General features: G+C 36.6%; 1 protein-coding gene across 1 annotated transcript in view; it reads left to right on the plus strand.

The window, feature by feature from the left end:
* Positions 1 to 23,867, plus strand: part of MYO16 (myosin XVI) — a gene marked incomplete at both ends in the record, with an annotated part of 315,156 nt that overhangs the window by 154,839 nt on the left and 136,450 nt on the right. The window contains 1 exon segment of the mRNA XM_082305019.1: positions 2,862 to 3,009. Coding sequence (XP_082161145.1) covers positions 2,862 to 3,009 — 148 coding nt within the window.

Raw genomic sequence — 23,867 nt, forward strand, 5'->3', positions numbered from 1 at the left:
TTAGTGAAGATCATTGCACACAAAAAAAGTGGTTAAAGATTAGTAATGGCCTCTTTTCAAATTATTTGATGGTAGAGTTAGTCTTACTGAGAAATAAGTTACACGCACAATAAAAGATGGAAATTACCCTTCAGGTTCATCTATCCTGTTTTACCCTGTAGGAATGGTAGCCAGGTAATGACTGATTCTGATGAAAGTGTGTGTCTGGGCCAGTCCTGCCACGATAGGTTAAGATTGTATTACTTCAATTTGTAGTGTGCTGCAAAGTTACTGGTGCCAGAAAAATATCCTGCTACCAGCTTAATGATTTCCCAAGCGTGCCCTTTTACTTCCAGCACTTTTCTTTTTTCTGTAGTGTAGCAACAGAGGGCTAGATGGCTGGTACAGAATTTCTCATAATATAGGTTCCATAATAGCAGGAGTTCACTTCTACTTTTTGTAGGATGATTAAATGGGCCAGATCATGTCTCCTTGGTTCAGCAAGTCAGCCATACAACTCTCCTCTGTCAGTCCTACTGTCTCATCTGTAGCTAGAATCCCAGGCATGGTTTAGGTTGCCAGCACATGTGTCAGACCATGCCTGTGCTGTTAAAAAAAAGAAAGGGTGGAAGATGCCCCTGGGTAGTGTACCACTGACCTTCCCTACTGCAACTGGAATGAATCTGGGATGGTTTGGCCTGTGCAGAGTAGCACTTTGTGAGACCGTGCATAGTTATACTGGCTTCAGGGACAGCACTTAACTGCTGAGACCTTTCTCAAAACAATATGTTCAAGATTTACCGATTTTGTTTCCCTTCACCCTACGATGTCTTTCAACAATATTCTCACAGGCTGCATTCCCTTATACACACAACTTCAAGTAACTTCAAGTTTGCTGTGTTTAATTTAACAGTATGGACAGAAACATAGAAAATATTTAGGTGAAATTTAAAATATAATTACTAGACAAATACAGATGGTATAGCAATAACCAAGCCAGCTCTAAATGAGCTACTGTGGATATTAGCAGCGGTATGGTGGCAGAAGCACGACATTCTAGCTTCTAGCCTAGCCATTAGGCTAATGCAACTACCATGCTTCTGATACACACTCACACGTTGAGATCTAACCTGCGTAATTTTGCTCAGCCTTGCATTGGGCAATACTTTTGAGACCAAAACTGATTCTGAAAATACTGTTTCAACTATCCCCATCTTTAGAAGTCTTTAAACTCCCACTCTGTCTTCAAACTTCAGGTCTCTCAGGCATCTGAAGTTGTGCTTCTGCATATATCTAGAAATGCAAGAGTTTTGACTGCACCGAATAACTCAGTGCTATTTTATGCTTAATCCCAGCTTGCTTCAAAAAAGTAAGAAAAAAAATTCTAAAAAACCATGAGTGGCTCAAAAATGGTATGTGTTTAGAGGACATACTTACCATGCTACAGGATGCATGTACCAGTACTTTCTATTACTGAATGTTCAAGAACTACTTCCAGTTCATAAAGGAAGGAGTCTTAGATGAGCTGGTTGTCATCCAGACTATGGGAAGCTATGGTTACAGGGTTTCAAAAATATAGCTCCTCCATTGCTGAGAAGTGCACCTTATCCTCGAAACTCAACAGTCTTTTCCAGGGTAAGGATGCTCGCTAAGACTCCGCGAAAGCTCTGCCGTATTGCAGAGATTGAAAAGCATAATGCTGCTACAGAATGTACTGCATCCTAGTGGTGGGGGTCCTCAGTTGTATGTGAGGGGACAGGCTTCTGGTCTTTGCACCACAGCTAGTATTTAAGCAATGATGAGGTAAAGTGTACAAACAGTGGGGTAAGTGGGAACTGGAATCAGGTCCTCACAAACAGCGAGGGCCCTGACCTCTAGCTACAGTTAGGCATTCCCTTGTTCTCTTGAGCCTGCTGCATCTGGAACTGCATGGTGGTCGACACTCAGTGGAGGACTGAAAAGTAGTCTGCCCAAAACAGTGAATCTCCTGTCTCTTCACAAATACCTCTAAAATGCCTGTAATCTGGTAAAAGAGGTGAATGGATTTGAGGGTCCAATATTTCCTCTGCTTCTGTGCTTTGCCTCTTTCAGAACCTTAGTGGGCCTCAGGTTACATGTGATCATGTAATTAGCGTTTCTGTAGGCAAATCGTAGTCAGGTTTGTCCTCCTTCACCTTCTTCCCAGATGTGCTGATCCACATGGCTTCTCATTTGGCCAGCTCATCATAACCCTTCTGAGATGCCCATGTTTCCCCAGGCACAGGTTACCGAGCTTGTTGATGACCAGTTCTGCTGAGGATTTGTCTCTTTGTAGCCATCTAGAAGTAGCCATCTAGAAGTTAGGTGGTTAATCTAAACTATTAATCTGAGCGCTCTTGATCGCCAACAGAGAAAGAGGAAATGGTTCCAAGAGCAGTTTTTCCAAGTTGTCTTGAATCTCTCTTCCATCTTTCTCTCTGCATTACGAAGGAACTTAGAATAGGTGCCAATGCTCAGATGGCTACACTTTGGTGAGATGACTAACAGCTTGTCCCTTAGAAAGTCTTCCCAAATATGACAACTGGTTCCTCAAATAAGTAAAACAGAGTACAAATCAACATCATTATCTTTAAAATTAAGTAAGTAATTTTAAAGATAATGTAAGACATTAAGCAAGGTAAGACATTTGTTCCGCTAATTTTAATGGAATTAGGGGGTTATATTTGATTTATGTAGAAAACCATGGTAGAATGAATGGTAATAGTTTTGATATTATTCTCACCTTGGACTGTTTTATAAGAAACATTGTTTATTCTCCAATGTTGCGATGGTGAATGGTTTAAAATATATAAGTTTAGAGCAATCAGTATAATGATGAATTTATTTGTTTGTTTCTCAATCAGCTAGGATTTATACATACATGTTGGAGAAGTCTCGTGTCATTATGCAACCTCTAAACCAGAGTAATTTTCATGTTTTTTACTTGATGATGGATGGCCTGTCTGCTGAAGAAAAATACACCCTGTACCTCAGTAATTTGTCTGCACACAGGTAGGAAAACAACTTTATATTTAGTATTAATATTTTTCTTATTTTAGTGCCACTTTGCTGTTGAGGTCCGTATAGTTAATATTTGTGTCATAACTTTTCAGTGAGCTCTGAAATTATTTATTATTGAGTACCTGTTCATGAGGATTTATTTCTGGAGTACACGTACACCCTCTTAACAAAACCAGAGTCTTATATCCATTAGTATTATTGCCTTAAAGGAGGAAAAGGAAGGAAACTTCCTAGTTATTTTTCCATCTTCTGTGAACTAGAGTACGTCTGTTGTGTTTGGTTTGGGTTTTGGGTTTTTTTTCCCCCCGATGAAATTTTTTGTCTTCAGGAAAGACTGTTTTATGAAAATTAGACTTTTCATATGGAATATGTTGATTCTGATGAAATTTCACTATATGTAACTGATATTTCCATTTTCATTTTGAGATTTACTTTACCTCGTATTTATTAAGAAAAACAGAAACAAATTATTGACTGCTTTGAAACCAAGGATAGGATTAAACACCCAACACCTAAAATTAGATCTTTGTGCGTGTCTCCACATGAGCTGGTTGTCTTGGCTCCCATTTGCAATCAAAGGAGACTGAGCCTCAACTCTATGTAGAGTTACATGTAGATGTGTGCTTCAGGGGGAAATGAACAGCATTTGTGACTTCATAAACTGTGATGACTATGTCCCCTTTAACAGTAAGAGCTTAAATATAAAGAGCTGTATATAGGCACCTGAATATATTGTGTCTAAGGCTGAATACACTCCAAATGTTTAATATAAGCAGAAGTTTTTGTTTTTTCAGGAAATTTTTGGGGTATCTCAAGATTTGTTAATTCAAATTCTTCTGGAGTGAAAACATATTCCCAATTTAGATCATTTGCCTTTCTTTCTTCAGTCTTTCATAGGTGATTCCTAAGAAATATCACTGAAATGAGAGAAGCCTTTTGGCATTAATTATCTTCTCTTAAATTGGCTAGGTTTATAATGAGTATAGTGAGTAACTGTAAAAAGACCAATGGTAATTAAAATGATATAAAATGAGTGCTTTGAGTTTTTCATATCTAAGCCTTTTTCCCATGGATTTTTCTCTCAACTTTTCTATCTTCCACTCTGGCTAGTGCTTGAATAAAATAGTATTCCTAGATTTGGGGCCGGTAAATAGAAAGATACCACATTAATTTTTGCAGAAAAAATTTATTTGATTCTGTTTTTTTCTTAAACACAAGTCTTCAGACTACTGTTTAGTAATGTTTTAAGCTGTTAGCACTTCTGGTATTACATGGAATAGTGTAATGCACTAGCTCTGAAGGAACCCGAGGCTAAGTTGATTTACTAAAAATGACCCACTTCAAAGGGGGGCGAGGGGAAGAGTGAAATTCTATGTTTTAAATCCTTTGAAGGCTTTGAAGACCAAAAGGATTGTGAGCTCCCAAACATTAATTTATTCCTCTTCTAGCAAAAGTTGTTTGGAATCACTCAGTTTATTCAGAAAATGAAACAGTTTGAAGTCACTTTGCAAGAAGCTCTAACAGGAAAGAACTTAGCAAAAACCTGAATAATTAGATTCACATGAACAAAGCTTTATCTGATAAGATATCTGATAAGCATCCAAAAAGAACAAAATAGTATTTTTAAATAGATGTCTGAACATTGCAGTGCCAACTCTTTAGAAGTAATTTATAGCTGAACATTTGCATAAAGCTGCTTTTATCAATAAAGCTTTGCTTTGGATACGTAGAGTAGATTGTATCTTGCATTATTGAGAGAGAGTTTGGGCCAAATATTTCTTACCTTGAACTCCTGAGTGTAGTAGTTCAATGGGCCAGATCTTTCTTGGTTGATAGAGTTAAACTAGGGGTGAATTTCTACAGCATGAAACTTCATAAATGAATCAGAAAGTAGGATTTGGCCTCTGTTATAAATTCATGACTTCTGGCTTAGTCAATTTTTGATGAGATCATATCATTCTGGTAACATCAATAAGTGAATTTGTCATGTTTGCTTTAAGCAAGTGTAATCTTGACTCTAACAGCAAATTTAATTAGATAACAGCCCTTTTGAAACTATAGGTCATTCATGCCCAACTGTTTTTTGATAATTTTTCTGTTCCTTTTTGTGTCGTTTAATAGTGCACCTTTATGTAGAAGATTGAACAATCTTAGTAAATAACAGCTGTTAAGGTCACAAGATACCTCTGTTATTTCATTGTTTGCTTAAGCCGTTGCAATATGAGAAATGAGACATAGCATTGTGATTTTATTCTCATTTTAAATAAAAGTACCTTAAAGAGTCAAAGTAGTATTGTCAATAGTGGTTATTGTCAGACTTGATGCTGTAAAAGGTGAGAGGTAGTTCATGTATTAAGCAGTATATAATCCTCGATTAAGAGTTAATGTAAATAACTAAAAGGGGAAATCCCTCCCCTTTGGAGTCACTGAGATTTTCAGTAAGGCTGGGGTTTCACCCCAATGTGTAGGGGCAGCTCTTAGGTTGTAATTCTGTGGTGTTTGATGCTGTCCTGAGAGGGAGCTTGAGCTCAGAAACTTGAATGTATGTTCTTGCAAGCTTTATGACTGCTAGGGCAATGTATGAAGACAAATAGCTGGCCACTTTCTATTGAACCTATATACAACTAGGATCTTAAAGTAGCAAGCCATCTAAATCTCTGTAGGGAGGTATCTGAATGAATACATTTCCCATCGTATCTGCATATGGATCATGATGGATAAAGACGGAAGCAATTCCTGAAAGGTAAGATCATTTTTCAAGATTTAGCCGGGGGACCGTATCAGAAATGGAGAGTCTTAAAAGGGCAAGTCAAGGATTTTTGATTGACAACACCTACACCCTTGTGTTCATTACATTCAGAAATTGATTTTTATCAGCAGATCGTTGATTGAAATTTCAAAACATTCTATTAATTTGGTGTGTTTTAAAAGAACTGCAGAACTTTGTTTATCTTGATAATGACGTGTAATACAGAGAGATTAGAGATTTGAAGTTATATTCTCAATTTGCTCTTGATTTACTCTTGATTTTTTTTTTTGCTAGGTGCAGATACAGTCCATTACTTTTCTGGCATGTGAAGTTTAGCCTCATAATAAGAGTATGTACTAGCTTTTCTAGCATGTTAAGTTTAGCCTCACAGTTATAGTAGGTACTACCTTAGTGATGAATCGTGCAACCAAAGTGAAAGAGAGAGCAGAGAAGAGAGGTGCCAAAGGAGATAGATCAGCTTGTAAATGGTCTTCAACTCTGGTGAAGGGTACTAAAAGGAGAGATCAGAAAGACAGGAAAGAAAAAATGTGGGAAAAATCTTACAGAAAAAAAGTGGAAAGACCTGCTTTCATTATTATGGGCCAATTGCTTCATATTAGCATTGATATTCTGAAGCTGTAGTATATATAACAATATAAGAATGTCTTTGTGTAGTAGGTATATGTAAGATACTCAAACATACTGTCATTAAAAATCATGTCATTACATTTGTGTATGTATTTTAGAGACATAGCTTAAGGCTACTTAACTATAGAAAATGGTTTCAGAAACGATGGTGGGTTTGGCAGCTGTTCAACTTGATGTCACCATTTTCTGTTTAAACAAGGTTGATAGTTCTCCTAATTGATTGTACTCTTACAGCTTTTGGTAGCATGGGCAAACTGATACAATGCTCTGAGTATTGCTCTGGCAGACGTTTTTTAGTCCTCCTTTGTAATGTCAGATCTTTGTTACCCAACATTTATAGGCCGAAATATACTGCTTGTAAATAAGCTGTATGTCTAAAACTAAACAACTTCAAGCTGGGGAAAATGTTAATATACACATTCATGCAGAAGCTGGACTATGGTCAGGGAGCACATTTTGTGTTTGTATTTTCAGATTGCCGTTCCCAGATGTGCAAAACTTTCCTTCCTCCCATAGAACAATGATGTGCACTGCAGTGCATGCTCTCTCTGCCTGTGCTGTTTCTCCCACCCCGTAAAAAGCGGTGAAGCTCTTCCGCAACAATAGCTGTAGATCAGTTCACAGAACTGGTGTATCTTCTTTTACAGTTTTTCAGTACAGGTGCCCTCTTCACAGTCAATAAGAAAACTTTCTATTAATTTCATGTATAAAGTAGTAATTTTAGTGAAGTGATTGAATTTCTCATTAAAATCTAAACTGATCAGAGCCTCTTTGCGTGATCATAGAGGAAATCATTCCCAACTTTAAAGGATAAAGTTGATCTTCAAAAGGGGCTTAGAGATGAAAAGATCACAGCAGACATTTTTCAGAGACATTAAGTGCAAAGCCTTATGACTGATTTTTTGTGTGTTTCCAGTCATGATCTTTTCTAATAAGAGCTAATACAATGTGTGCATAATGATGATTATTCTAGCATTGTCCTTATTGATCCCCACTCTTCCTTTCCCTCACACACAAGAGCTCAAGATGAAAATTTTCAAGACTGTGAGTGGACACTCACTCCAGCTTTCCCCAATTCAACATACTTAGGAGGCAGCCTCTTTGTTTTCTAACTGCTATAGATATAAAACCAGGAAGACATTGCATTCTTCCATGCCTTCTCTCTTTCTTTTCTTTCCTTTTATCTTTGGATGCTATTTTTTTTCAATTGTTTGATTATTTTCTCATTTAAAATGCAACAGAAAGAAATAACAATCCTGAAAATAACCTAACAGTTTTCCATATCTGTGCCATTTGTCTACAAATGTAGCTGTTGCAGTCTAATCATACAAGGTAAATTCATAAAGTTGTTCTTTTACTTAGTCCCACATGATTGGAAAAATAGACATTTTAGAGATGTTCCAGTCCTTTGATGTTCCATGCTCTTTCCTTTTATTCAAGCCTGACAGATCACTTTTTTCCTCATAGATATTCACTTTGATTTAAACTTTCAGTACCCCCATAAAGCCCAGCTGTGTCCATAAAAATTCACAGAGGTGGTTACACAATACCATTTTGATGCCTTTGGTTCACAAATAACTTGTTGCTGATATCTCTGATGACTAGAGGGAAATCCAAACAAGTGTTAGACCTGTCTTACAAAATTGGTTGGATCTAAATACTGTGAATGAAATAACTATATCTGGAAGGGTTACATCAGATTTTCCCACGGGTGGTAGTCCTGCTGGAATAATAATTTCTATAAGAAGTGCCAAGTTACATCACTTTACCAAACTGCTGTTAGTCTTTGTGTGCTGAAACTCAGCATAAGTTAGTTGTACCAAAATTCTTAGTCTCACCCCAATAAGGTCTAGTGCTGAGGCTCTATGAACTTCACTGTTGAGGATCAACTTTGTTTTAAAATCCTGCTGACAGAATAAAGCTCCAGGCAATCAGGACAGTGGCATTCATTGTATTTAAATTTAGGAGGAAGGTAAAGATCAGACTCAGAGGTTCCTCAGCTTTTCCACTGTGGGAGGTATGGGCACAGGAGAGGAGAAAGAATGTGATACGAGATGCTAGGTTTACCATCCCTGCAGCTGAATGGCGATGAGGGCCAAGTCCTTCTAGTTCTACTTGGCCAAAACCCCTTCCTCATTCTTCTGTGCAAAGAGTAGCAGCTTATCCCTATCATTTCTCCTGTTCTTTAAATATTATCTCTTCTCAGGCACATCCAGGGAAATCATACTGGGTGAGACTTTCGAACCTTGAAATCATTCTCAAATGCTAGCAACGGTTTTGCTAGGCCTCCTTTGAGACGTGAGTTTTCAGTGCCTTTTCCAGGATGTACGCAATTCTGTGTAGTGGCCAAAGAGCCAGGGCAGGTGCTGCCCTGCATGGGCAGAGGAGCAGGGAGCCAAGGGTGGCGGTGGGGCAGGGTCCTCACCCTCCTGGCACATCCCTATGGCACCCAGCAGGTCCAGGGATGATCAGTGGGGTCAGACACTACCCAGAGAGCTGGGCAGAGCCGTGGGGATGGGGACAGGATGAGACCAGGCCAGGACATGAGCTCACAGGGGGGGTCAGGGGGGTCTGTGGCTGGGCACAGGCACGGCTGACCCCACATCAGGCCAGTACTGAAGCCCAACACCTGAGCTCAAAAGCTGCATCTGAGCCAAGGGGGGTGTCCCAAAAAGGCTTCTTGCACAGCCCAGGCAGTTAAACCCTTGAGGGGGCAGAGGGTATTCAAGACACCTGCAGGATCATAAAAGATCCTTCATCAATTGTTAATGACAGTTAATGAATATCTAATTTTTTCCCACATTATCAAAAATCAGTTAAATCTTCAAATTTCTCTATTAATTGCTCTCACTGGCATATGTATTTTTTCTTCAATATTTGTATTTTCTTTAGCATATTGCCTGTAAACTTGTACTTAATTAACATTTTCAAGATATGGCAGCTCTTGTGGCAACTACTAAGCTAATGATTCGTAGTTTGTCTGTCACTCCTAAGATTTTTTTGCTATGGATTTTTTGGCGTTTAAGTTCTTAGTAAAGATGTGAGTGAAGAGGAAGAAAAACCTGAATCAGTCTCCCACTTCCTTTTCCTTTCCAAACCTGTTTTTTATCTTGCATTAAATCATACAGATAACTTGTCACTCGTTTCTACTTTTTTTATGTTCATTTTCCTGTACTTAACATTGACCACCCTACTAACACATGAACCAAGACCTTAAAAAGTTAGAAGTGCACTTGATATTTTACAGAGGATAAGGTATTTTAAAGACTGGATGACTATGTATAGGTGATTCTCACAGGCAGTGTCTGAAATTTATCATCTTGCTATTATCCTACTCCAACATACTTCTTTTATAATGAATGCTGAGTAGAAAGTTAATTTTTAAATTATTGTACTGGAATTATTCTAGAAAAAATTTACCTTGCCAAAAGTAACTCTGGAGTACTCTGAGAAAAAGTTGTCTGTCTTTGGGTATCCAAGCTAAATTCAATTTCATATTTAATACAACTGAATTCTTTTTTTTTTTTTTTTTTTTTCCTGCTTGTAAACATTTTGCATAACAGCTGAGGGGTTTAGAGGTGAAGCTTAGATTATTGCAAAATAAGATTTTACGAGACATTTTCTGGAGTCATTAGAATTTTTAAAAATATTTCTTAGAGGTTCAAAGGCAACATGTATTTTCTTTACTTTCTTATCTCTCAGGTGTCTCAAAGTAATACACCTTGAATTTATGTGTGCGTGCACATATATAGACACACCGAATGTATTTATACTCAAATTTTTTTCCATTTCTCTGCTTCTTCCATGTTCTCTCTTCTCTTCCCAACGTCTCTTAAATTGGAAACCAACATTCAAGTTCTCGTTGAACAAGTAAATTTGTATTTTTTTGGTACTGTGCAAGTTTTCCTGTCCTAACTTGATTACATGCAGCACGTTCCTTTTCTCCAAAAAGCTTGCATTTTAAATACATTAACTCTTATAAGACAATGCAATGATACTTTTAGTGCAAGCTATGTATATTAGCATGCCTAGACAGCAAAGGACTATTGGGGTATAAAGACTTTTCAAGCACACTTGACAAACTTTCTAAATAATGGGGTAAAGTGAAGATGCAGTTTCAAACAGATTTCAAAAACTGAGGAAGTTAACTCTCAGTTAATTTTGCTGGAATTCATTTCAGTACAGTAAGTGAATATGGATAGGGGAAGCCCTAACTAAAAGTGAAAATAGTGTGGGGTGTTTTTTTTTAAACTATGTGATAGCAAATGATATAAAAATTATACGTTTCAATCAGTTGACATCTTCCTGGTATGATTTACTTACATTTCAGCTGTCTAGTGAAAAGCTTTAACTGTGAACATTTGTTTCTTGGCTATCCTCATACAATACTACTGCAAAAAACTGATTCACAACCAGTAGTACTATTTTAAGAACAAGATCTGTAGATTCTGAATGAAATGAGGCAATTCCATTTACTTAGATTCCAGTGAGGTCTGACAGCTAAACTACACCAGCTAGTTATTAGAAAGGTAATGGAGAGAGGCGAATCAGATATATTTGTCTGAGGTTCTGGACCAGGTTTAAACTTGCTTCAGTGAGTTTTATATCTGTGTAATCTGGAATAATTTCAACATCAAAAGAATTGTCTAAATTGTCTCTGTTGTCTTTTGCTTTCTGTTTTATTTTGTTTTGTTTACTTCTGCTGCATACCATTTATCCTTTTCCTGTTTACCCTGTATTTACTGATGTCTGAACTTCTTCACTGATTTTTTTTTTTTGAGGTTGAACCTTCTTTACTGCATGTATAACACATGCATATTCCAGAAAAATGTACTTTCACGTTGTTCTCTTTAATGTGTTTTTCCCTGCCCTCTTATAACTTCAGCCTCCACTTCCCTTTTATTTCAACTGGGAACAGTCTTTACCCCAGTACTCTTGCCTTCTTCAATTTTCCTTTGTCTTCCTCATTCATGTAGGTTTTCTGAGTAAATAGGCTAGTTCATGAGATTATTCAACTTGTTTTACTCTTATTCCTCGCCAGAAGTGAACAGGAATTGAACCAAAATGAACGTGGTTTTTTTGTTTTTTTTTTTTTTTCCTTAGCTTTCTTTTTCTTGTCCTATTCTTTCTTTGAAATTCAGGCTCCATTAATCTCTTGGCGCATGATCTTCAAGCATCAGTGTTGTTCTTTACACTTCAAAGAAAGAAGAGTTGAGAGGCAACACCAGTAAATGGCTGATGTGTGTGATTTATTATGCTGGATAGTAATAATCACAACTAACTCACTTAGTTTTGTTGAGGATGGACACCAGAAAATATATTATGTGTTGTATTAAGATACATCATCATGTTTTAAAGTGATATTGATTAACCAAAACTAATTTTATCTAATTCTAATGTAACATTTTACAGTACATGTTTTCAGATATATCTGAGATCGAAAAACACAACAAAGTGTAACGAAGTTTGGGGGGTTTTTGCATCCAATATTGATTTTTAAAGTGTTACTCTGTGGTCTAATTCATGTCATTTTTTTTTATTCATGTACTTCACTTCTGTTCAGCTAAGCTTTTAGTCTTAGTCTCTCATATTTTAGGCTTAGACTCTCATATTTTAATGAAAACTAGATGGAATCCTAAGCAGCCTGTTAGTGTACAGAGGCTAAGAAATTTTTCAGTGTTTTTTAACAGGGCGGGTATGATGACTGGACCATGTAGACTAAAACTTTCTCCCTAAGATCATCACTGTGCACCTTAATATTCAGGAAATAGCTAACAATAGTGTCAGCATTAAAGTTAATATTATACAGTATCTTTCTGAAAATTGACTACATTTCCTCTATCTTAAACCTTCTCTTTCTGTGAGATATTTGTGGATAGTTGTGTCCTACAAGATACATTACAAGGAGGTTAGCATTGCAATTACAGAAGATATAATCAGGATCACAACTTAGGTTTTCAAAACGAAACTGAAATATTTATTTGTGTCATCTGCTTTATTTTGCAAATTAAGTGGTTATTTTTCTATTTGCAGATACCTACACCTCATGCATAAAGTATACCTTTATATTATTAACTTTATTTCACAATATTTGTTTTGAGTATCTGGCTGTGCGGTTGGTTTGAGTGGTTCATCCTGAATTCAGAGTTAGTTACATACACACCTGCACACTTGCATTCTAATTACATGTCAAGATAGCCAAAACAGTATTTTTCTACTTGAAAGCAGAGGTACCTTAGCTTTGGATTTTGATGTTTAATTTATTTATTCCAGTTTCGACATTAACTGCTTTTGACATTACTGCTTTATTCCCAAAGGATCCTTTAAGAAAATATATCTCCAATGATGTTTAATAATCATTAATTTACATGAAATCCAAGAATATTTTTTATTTAACAAAGTAAAGGTAGTAAAATAAGTCTGAGACTGAGCTCAGTGTCTTTGTCTTAGGTCCCAAGTGGACTTGTTATTTGTCTGGCTTTCAGAATAAGTGCTATAGAAATTCTGCTTTGTTCAAGAGTGTATAACCTGAAACTCATATTCCTCTGGGTATTTTCTTTCATTTGATGTTAACAATCCTCTCTTCATTGTATTATTGTTCATACATATTGATTGAATAGTGGCAGAGGATGTAGAGCACTCCATTGGCAGACTCTCAGAGGCAAAGAAATCATTCATTACAATTACCTCTCTTTTCAACAACTGTTTTTCTCTCCATCATAATTCTGACAAGCTGAAGACGTAGAACTAACTATGTGTAAATGAACAAATTAGATGTTTTTTTCAGGAATAAATTGTATATTTAGAGTGGTATGGTAGAGCCAAGGCACTCCTCCTTGTCTTTCTGTATTGTCCTAAAGGAACTCAGATATCTGGTAATCTTTGGTGTTTTACATTTTCTCAGTGCCAGTGAGCAGTTCAGAACAGAAAAAATAACATCAGACCATATAAAACCACTTCAACTTTTGCCTTTTTATAGCTCTAGTCAGTTTACTTCTGCATGTTTAGTTTTAATCCACAAACTTGCATTTACTTCATTTGACTTGGCATGATACCATTTGTTATTTCTTTGATTGAGAGAAGCTTTCTCTTTCTTGTCTTGTTTGTGGTAAGCATGATATAGAAACACATGCAGAAAATAAAAGTAGAATAATCTGTCTGTGGCATGAAAGATAAAGAGTACGAGGCAGGAAAAAATGAAATATGTTCAATCCAGAGAAAAACAAACTTGGTAATTAAGAGCACCGGGATCTATAGAGTCTACTGAAGACAGAACATGCATCTGTCTTAGTTTTAACAGAAAATTAAACATGCAATAAAACATTGTTTGGAATAAAATGCTTGAAATGGAGAAAGAAAATGCAAAACTAAATGTAACATGAACCAGATAACTTTCCAATTTGTTGTGAATTCTGTTGATGAGTATCTTACACCTTAAAGTTTCTTGGCCAAGTTCAACCTTTTGTTAGAAAAAAGAAATCTCCAGAGATCCATGGAAGTTATATATAAATTGAGGTTAAATTTGGTCCTCTGTTGAAGAAATTAAGTGCTGACTGTTTAGACAGCCCACCAGTATTTCACGTCAGACTGAAAATGGATGTAGCTCCAAGGGATGAAATTGCCGTAGAAACCATAGCTTAAAAGTAGATGTGATTACTCACTTATAAAAATGGTAGAGGAGCTCATTTGGCTTTTAGTTTAAGTACAAAATATGTCTCTGCACTTTACTAGGATGCTAATCGTCTCATATGTGGGGGGAGATTCAGTGGATTCAGCTCCTGAAACCACTTAGCTCTTACGTTGCATAAATCTAGAGCAATAATACAGTTCTGCAATTTATATTTCAAAAGTCACTCTTAGAATCATCCTGATACAATTACTGTAGATTAATTTCCAGTCAGGAATGGGTCATTTAAGAAATTGTTATTGGCATACGGAAGCCCCAGTCGTTGAACTCAGCTCATCTCAACTTAATGTTAGATCTAAGAGAGACAATATCTCTCACCGTTGTTTGAACTTACTGTCTTCACTGAGCTCCCTGAGCTAGCTTTACAGTTACTCTAGCCAGCTCTCTCTGGGAAAGTTAGGCAAGGTCAACCCAAAGCATAGCATAGTTTTCTTCCTACAGTTCTTTCATTAACCATAACTCAAAATGACCTCTACACTGAGGTTAAACCTGATTGTGCCAGGTTAGTGCCATTTGCAGTTTCCTTTGATTCCTGCTGGATTTGCACACAGATTTTTTGTAGTTAAAATATAACTACTCAAACTGAGTTTTGTCTAAAGCCTACAAGTAACCAATCAAAGTATTCTGAATATGTTAATTGAGTGCTAATGACCAGAAGACATTAGGCTCTCAGTTTTATACAGCTCCTAAAAATGGTAGTCCATCAGTCTTGGCTTCTAAAATTATTTTATGCAATAAAATGCTGGACAGAATGGTGCAGGAATATCTTGTACTGAATCACTCATTACCTAGATGATCTTTGGAACTTCTTTATTCTACATATAGGTCTTGTTTATCTCCAGTTAGTTTATGACACATCTCATGGAATCACGGCACAAAGTATTATTGCTGAAGCTTAGTACAATACAACATAAATCATACAAAGCTTGATGTACTCAGTGGTTGATATCAAAAGGAAACAAAACTAGTTTCAAGTATAGTTTCAATAGTTTCAAGTCACCTTTGATTGCCAGGCAATAGTAAAATAGTACAGGGGTTTTGGGGATGCTTAATGACTTTCACACGCTTATTAGCCTATCTAACTGGGGAAAGCTGTATTTTTATCAGATCTGTGCAAACAGCACTCTGTATCAGACAAGGAGACACACTGGGGAGAGCTGAATGGGAGCAGTGCAGAGTGTTTCAAGGAAGAAACATGTATGAGGTTCTGGGCTTCCTAACACACCATTTTGGTTTGTGACCTGTCTGTGCTAATAAGGCCTCTGCTTATCTGATTTGAAGTTTCGACATTTCTTGAAGAGTAGTAATACAGGTGAGAAAAATTGTTAGGGCAAATCCAGTTTGCACAAAGAACTACGCAAATCAAGAAAGTCCTCTGAAATAAAAAACTTAGTAGAAATTTTCTGCTGACTAAAATGATGGAAAAGGGCACTGAAACAATGTAGAAATACCATTTGACAAACAAAATGCATTTGTAACCGTAATTACAGAGAAGTGTATTTTATGGCTTATGACAAATGCTGGCACCTTCTAATTTCTGCTTTAACCTTTATGAAATTTTAACATAACCGAATCATTAAATGGGTAGAAATCAGTTTACCAAGCTGGTGTTGCAGCATAGTATTAAACTTACACAGTAATTGCAGTGTTTATTTTGACGCTGGTACACTGATGCCAGTTTTGTGATCTGTTTTGTTCACCCAAGATTACAAAGGAGGATTACGAAGACTAAGAAGAGTGTGAATCATTTATTAAAAAAAAAAATGTGGCCTTTCACAGTAAAAATGAATAATGAAAATGATACCATTTAATAGGAAAATCATTTATTTAGTGGAATAATTTGTTGAAAAACACTTGGAGATTGCCTTATGCCATTAAATTTTTCCAGTAATGAATAAAACACGGAGAAAGTCTATAGGACCCTTTTTGATGATTTTTTTATTGAAATCATTGTTCATTTGGGCTTTATTTTCTATCACTTTCCTGTCCCAAATCCAGATGGGTTACAACTGCTACTGCTAGAGATTGTACATTTGGATCCTAATATTTCTGAGTATTTCTTCGTGTTTGCTTCTGTATAAGTCATGTCTTTGGTTTCAGGTGCAGCTAGAGAAATCAGATGCACTATCAGAGATGCATCTGTACTTTCTTGTACGTACAGTCCTTTCCCCATTTCCATCATGCTCTCAGTGATTGCTTTCCCACTTTATTTTTATCTGTTATTTGCCATATTTCCAGACCAAATCCCCTGTTTAAATAGGACTCCTGAATCAGGTAGCAATTAAGAGGAATGGAGCAGCATCTAATAAAATATGTACTATGATGAACTTAACTTCAGTGAGTATGTTATGGAGTTAGGTTGGTCCTTAAGTCAAAACTGGAACAAATGGGAACATCTTATCAAATTCTGTGGTTCTGTAGTTTATTCTGGAGCCTGTTTTTTAAACACACAATTATAATCCTCCTCAATCTCTTCCAATTCCAGCTTTCCATATATTTTAGGGAAAAAGAAAAGGGCTGCTCTGAGGCATAATTTATTCTGCTATCATCTTTCTTCTGTGTTTTGTTTTGTTTTATTTTATTTTATTTTACTTTATTATTTTATTTAATTTCATTTTATTATTTAATTTTATTTAGAAAACAATGTATTTGGATACCAACCTAGCTTGCTTACAGAACTAAATTGCACAAACTGCAAATCCATATGTGTAAACACAGTGTGGATTTTAGCAATAAGAATCAACAGGGAGTCTCTTTGTCCTATTTGGGTGCACAAACCATGAAAGCACTGAAGTAAATCTGCAAATTCTCTTGATTTAGGAATGTCTTTTCCTTTTATACAGTGTAAAGTCAGTGTAACTTCAGCACATGAGAAACCTGCTTAGATGCATCCCTTCAATCGAGTTCTCAATGTGCAACCTGTAAAGTTTACTTCAGGTTTGCTGAGCACACAGCTTATGGGTCTTTAGTACTTCCTGCCTTATGAGAAGCAATGGAAGATGCCATGGGAAATTTAATGTCAGAAGTAGTTCATTTGTGAGCTTTCATCTGGCATGATTTTACTGGGAGGGTTGAGAAGATGTGAGAGACACACACAAACACACGCATCCATCTTATTCCTGGTTTTGGCGGTCCTGGAACACACTTGGGACAGAAATGAGTCCCAGGGCAGGGGGAGGTGAGGCAGGTCTTGCTGAGCATGGGAGACCAGCCACAAATTCTCCGTAACTGAACCCTGTGTTCAGCATCATGTAACTTGCTGGCTGTGTGAAAACCAGGACCCTCTGCTTACATTAATGGGATGGCCACTAATGATTGTGGCTGATTGATTGCTGAATAGATAACATATATAAATACATACATATTTACTCCATTTAAAGTAGAAAGAAGAATATTCTTGCTTTGTAGAACAAGTGGGTAAAGTTAGGTACTGCACCAATTCGTATTCTTGTATTATGTGAGACTTTCTTAGGCTGTAATAGGTACACAATTGTTATTGATTAATTAATTATATTAATCCTCCTTAAAAATGTCTTATTCTTGTGTAATTAATGTGTATTTCCCAGTACTTCAAAAGTCACTGGAGTGACTAGTGTCTTGGGGGGCCTTAACTTTTTTTTGGCCAAGTTAAAGGGCTTTAAAGGGATCTTACTGTTCAGAATTACTTGTTTAGTAAGCATACCTGAATACACATGGCCATGCCTGCATATAGGGGAAGAAGAGGGCTCCTTGTAAATCAGCTGATCTGAAACTGATCCATGAACTACAATCAGTGTTTATGTGAAATCATTTTGAAATATATTATCAACGTTTTAACTGGATATTGGTGGAAGGTATAGGCAAGTACTCAGCACACTTTTTAAATTTTAGATCTGATACTGTGGCTCTTAACCTAGTAAGTTTTATTTAATGAATCAGCATTTAAGAAGTAGCAAATGCTGATGGAGAAATGCCTTGAAGCTCATAAACTTAATGACATCTACCTGGCAACTAGTGCCAAAGTAAGTCTGAACACAGGAATACAAAATTACTCTTGGTTATAGGAGCAAAGTTCAAACAGAATTTCTGAAGCATTTCAGGACATGGATTGGACCAGTTTGCACTTGCATGCAGACTGACTTATTTTCTTTACATGTTCAGCAATGCTCATTATTTGCTACTTTTTTACCACCACCACCACCACCACCACCACCACCACCACCACCACCACCACCATCATCATCATCATCATCATCATCATCATTATGTTCTTTATTTAATGTATATTCAACTTCAAAATTATCCTTGTAAAGTGATAGTTCACAAAATTGTGATCTCCTGAGTGATTCTGTCCTATAAAACACTGAATGATATGAGCCAGAGAAACAGCACTACAAGGTGTACTGCCTTTATTATTTCTTTTAATGTCACCAGAGGTGTGAAAAATTCTGGTTTGGGTCACTCCTGTTGTGCATTCAATTTTTTCTTTAATGGAATTATCCTAGATATATATTTTTATGTAATTTTAGGGACAGAAGGCCTGAGTCTCTGATTTAAACCTATTCCACACGAATATCAATACAATTTAAAAAAAAAAAAATGTACCTCAGTTTAGCCTAAAGACATTTGGCATTTTGAGAATAAAGACCAAGCTATATTTCTTTGCTTTCCATTTGAGTATAGCCACTGTCTGTAAAAACTTATGTACTTCATAGCACAGGTACATTTACAGAATTATTTGAAATTTCATCTGATGAAAATGTCAAGGCAAAACTATTTACTGAGCAACACACAGGCTAATATAAGCTTTCTGTGCTGAAACCAGTTTATAAAAGACGTATCTTAATGTGAGTTTCTTAGTTTAGAAAAATAAAAATAAGAGCTGTGTTCTCACTACCACCAAATCTATCTGCAATATTTAATTTATTGATATTGTTCTAATACTTTACCTCTTAGCATTAACAAAGTTATTCCTATTTTTGAAATTATGGTTTTGGTGCTTTATTGCACTGGTCATGAGCAGAAATCTGTGCACTTAAATGGTTAGCAGTAATTCCAACTCAGTGCTACTGCATAACATGGTTAAAAGGATGTAAAATTTGTTCAGATTGGAATAGGTTTAAAAGCTGGAGACAAAGGAAAAAAAGGCAGTAAAATACACCCCTTCTCCCTCAGAGAAAAAAGCCAGAAGCTATTCATTATCATGTTCTGTAAATGTCATTTACTTCATTGATGTCAACTATTCTGCTTTGTCTTTATCTCGTTCCTGTTTACATATCAAACAGTGCTAAGTGCAAGGCAGCTTTTTCTCACTAAGCAGAATACATTGTCCTCTCATATTCACATGAGAGATTTAAAGAAATAAAAATGTTTGTTGTAATTTCTTATTCTGTGACTTTGCAAATATGGTAGAGATTAGTGGAATTTATTTTTGAAAGGTCATGTCTTGGTTTTATACACTCAATACCCTTCCTCCCAGCAGTTTTTAAAACATTTTTAAAAACATATGTAAAGCTATGAAGTCATTCTTTCTCAGTCTGGCAAAACAGTCCTTAAGTTTGATGTTTAGTTATACCTAAATTAAGTCTTGGGATTTAGCAAGTAGTCACAGGAATAGCTAAACTTTTAGAAAAATTTGGTGCATTTCAGAGAAAGACTTCACAAATATTTAATGTGAGGACAGTAAACTGACCTAGTTGCAAGAAAACTGGTTTATAAATGGTTATATTTTGTCTGGAACTAACACATATCTGAGATACTATAATTTCCACCATAGCTTAAAATGAAAAACTGATCTGATAACGTTGAATTTTCAGTGACAACCATTGTGCTTAATCAGGGTTACTACCCTGAGCTGGATTGGAAGGAGGGATGGGGACTGCAAAGGCAAAAGCCACACGCTTTTCACATGATTGTGCAGGTACATGGTTCATTGGGCAGCACTAATAAGGGGAAGGAAGGGATTTAGCTTGTTAATCCATGCTTCTTAATACAATGTCGCATTAAATGACACCCACAACATGCATATTGATTGTGTTAGAGCTGGAACCTAATTATGAAATACTGCTTCATCCTCCTGTGACGTTGACTCTCTTGAGAATTTTCTAACAACAAAACATCAATTAATAAAGATTTTGTAATAAGAAAAATCCAGTTAAAACTGGCTTTGTTTTAGACTTTATATAAAGACAGGTAGAGGCAAAAGACAAGTTATGCATGGCTCATTGTGGAGTGTAGCAGAGACACCTCAGATGATGCCGTGCAAAAAGTACCATAGCTGTGTTGAGGCAGTGGTCAGTTTGAGGTAGTTAACCCCACTTATTGTGCTTTCTGTACTACACCTAGGTCATATAGATATAGTTCAAGAATCTTTGTGTAATACTGCATTGCATTGTGTAGAAGTAAATGTATGATAAGGTGATATGCCTAGAAATTATGTAAGCAATGCTTAGGGCAGCTTGAAGTCTAGGTCTCCAGTACTACTTATCTCCTGCTGTCTCACTTAAACATCTCGTCTGCCTTTCTTAGTGAATCAAAGCTCAACATAGGGTGTCAACCTGTAACTTCCAGTTGTGCTTCATACTAGCACTTATTACAATACTAAGATTCAACTGAAATCAGTGGGATGGAGCACGGGTTTGAAGTCAGTCACACATAAATGTTTTTCTGAATTGGGACAATATACAGTGGTAGAATAAATCATTATTCTATTTCACAGTACATGTAAACCTGGCAAGAAAAAAAAAAAAAAATCTGTACTTCTTTCTTGTTGTTCCAGTGGCCTGAAAGGACTAAATATGTCATGACGTGCATGGTCTCTGTTTTTAGAACAATCGATGCATCATTTTATAGAAGCTAGCACTGAGAGGATGCTTGTATGCATTTTTTAATGACACATTTTAATTAAGGTCAAGCTGTAATAAAAGCCTTTACAACACCAGAAGTGTGTGAATGCTTCCGACAGGCATATCTGAATCCATTCAGTCTAAGCGACGTGCTCTCCTCTAGGAAATAAACACAGTATTTCCTACCAGTTGCCTATAAAACTGACTCGTCAACCAGCACATGCAAAGCAAGTGACAAGTCAGTTCTATTTCCTGACTCTCACCACAATTAATTACAAAAATTTGGATACCTCTGTGTGAGGGGAGAGATATGCAGAAAACTGTATCTAGGATGAAGATGATGTTTTGAAACAGCCTGATTTCATTTCTCTGTTCTGAATTTCTTTAACTGGACAGCACATAATCGTTTTGGAGAACTACTGCATGAGATGTTTCCACATGATTACAGCATGATATTAAAAAAAGAAGTGTGGATTTTTTGTTCTTTAAGTGAGAACAAAAAGTTCTGGCTTGTGTAAATAAATATCAAGTATTAGGATCCCAGTTTTAATAGCTATTTTGAATTAGTGAATTAATATTAAGTTTTATTTGTACATCACTTTTATAAAAGAAATAAGGGATTTATAGACAAAATCCAAAATTTCTGATTCATAACATGATCTGCAGTGGCTTGATTTGCATGATTAAGTATTGATACAGAGTCCTGTATTTAGTTATTTGTTTATGTTAAATATTTATTCTTTGCTGCTTCCATTTGAATTCTTTGCCCACTAATCTTGAACTCCTTTTAGCAAAATAAATGTACTAGACAGCATGGTCAATTGTGCTAGAATAGGAGTTGATACTATTCTGTTTCTCTTGGAGTTAGCTAAGAGAATTCTTACTAGTAGCAGAGAAATGACACGTGGGCAAGTCGATCAGAAGAAGAAAGCACACCATAAAAGTTGTAATTCCTCACAGGAACCAGTTACCCTGGTATCTCAGAAAAGAAGAGCTTATGACATTCAGATCTTCTCATACGTTTTTTTTTCCTTTCACCAGCTAAAGGAATACAAACAGAGAGAAATAATATTTTCCTTTGCCCTTGGTTTGAAAGGGGCCTCCAGAGATCTGGTCTAGCTCTTCGTATCAAGACAGGATCTACTGTGCAAACAGACAGGTTCTTTGAAAATCTACTGCAACAGCTACACAAAAGAAAGAGAAAAGTTAACTGATTCGTAAGCTAATGCCAGGACTGTTTTAGCTGCATTTGCATTCATGTTCCCAGTTGTTACCAGCAAGATGATTCTATCATTTCTGAATCTTTAAACTTGTGATTTTCTGCCTCAGGATGATATTTAGAATAAGCAAAGTTTCTGTAGTGACTTTCAGATTTATCTTTTTCCCCACTTCATACAACATAAGAACTAAGATCTAAGTAAAGTAAGATTGAACTCTTTTAGTGTATGCCTTTACCTGGAAGCCCAGTAGAGTAAAAATCTTATCCTCCCTGAGTGTTTTTGTGCAAGAAAGGATTATTTTTCAGTCATCCTCCTAGACTTATGAATGAATAATTTCATGCGGAAGATACAAACCATTTATTGTCTATATACAAAATTAAGCTAAGTTGACTTAACTTGGAGATGGTGGTGGTGGTCACAGCACATATCCTGGCAATTATTTTGATACAGTTCGCATGGGATATCTTCCTAAATTTCAGGGGTTTGGCCCTGTGCCCCAGCTCTTTCTAAAACAACTGATGGAAATCTTCTGACTTACCAATGATACTATTTCTCCAGATATTTTGAATATACAAAAAAAAAATCCTAAAAGACATTTTCTTTGGTTTCTAGTTCATAGAAGGTGATCAAAGTGTCTGGAAATTTCCCCATGGTAAATTGTTCATATCAGTTTTTCTTAAAATTAAAGTCTTCTAAAATTTTAGAAATGAAAGACTGTTTAGAAGTTGGTGTCCAAATATTTATTTCCAAGGTGAGAAGACATTTTCCTCCTCGTAAAATAATAATGCTGTGCTACTTTAACTACTAGATAACCTAGTGAAAAGGGTTGCTGACCTAAGCAGAGGAGTTGCAGTGCACAAATAATCTCTTTCTCTTTTGACTCATCCTTGGTAGAGCTCTGATGTTTAAGATTGTTCTGATTTTAGAACACTGTCATCCCTTCAGATTTTAAACAATGTAGATTTCTAAGTAAAACTTATTTGTCCTCAGATATTTAATGGCTCTAAGAGCCGTGTTCAATTTTTGTGTTTTAGGGTCTGTTCAAAGGTCAAGGTAATGTTCCCAACAATTCAAGACCCACCTTTTCTTGTTCTCCTGCTCTTCTGGGTCCAAAATTACTGTTTGCATATGAGGTTCAAAAAACCCCCAACATATCTGAGAAATAAGTTGAATGTGCTTCATAGGATCATAGGATAATTAATTTTGGCAGGGACTCCAGGAGGTCCCTAGTGCACTGCCTGCTCCAAGCAGGGCCAGCTGTGAGATCAGATCAGGTTGTTCAGAGCTTTGTCCGGTCAAGTCTTGAAAAACTCTAAGGATGTTTGTCTCTCTGGAGCCTTCCCTTCCCTGGGCTGAACAAGCCTTGCTCACTCAGCAAGCCTCCCACATCATGTCTCCAGCCTCGACCTTTGAGGTGACCTTCCATTGATCTCATCCCACTTTAGCAATGTCTTCTGTGTATTGTGTGTGTGCATGTGCAAAGTTGGCTGCAATATGTAGATGTGGTCTGGTAGTGAGTGCTGGGCAGGGGGAAACAACCCCCAGTCTCCTGGCAATGCTCCTGATGATGCAGCCCTGGGTGCTGCTGGCCATTTCTGCTGTCCAGGCTCATTGCTGGCTCCCACCAAGCTCGCTGTCCTCGGGGTCCCCAGGGACCTTTTCCCCAGAGCTGCTCCCCAGCTCACTACCTGTATCAATGCAAGGGTTTATTCTTTTCCAAC

This window comes from Platalea leucorodia (assembly GCF_965183815.1).
Source record: "Platalea leucorodia genome assembly, chromosome: 2".
In the NCBI taxonomy this organism is placed as follows: Eukaryota; Metazoa; Chordata; class Aves; order Pelecaniformes; family Threskiornithidae; genus Platalea; species Platalea leucorodia.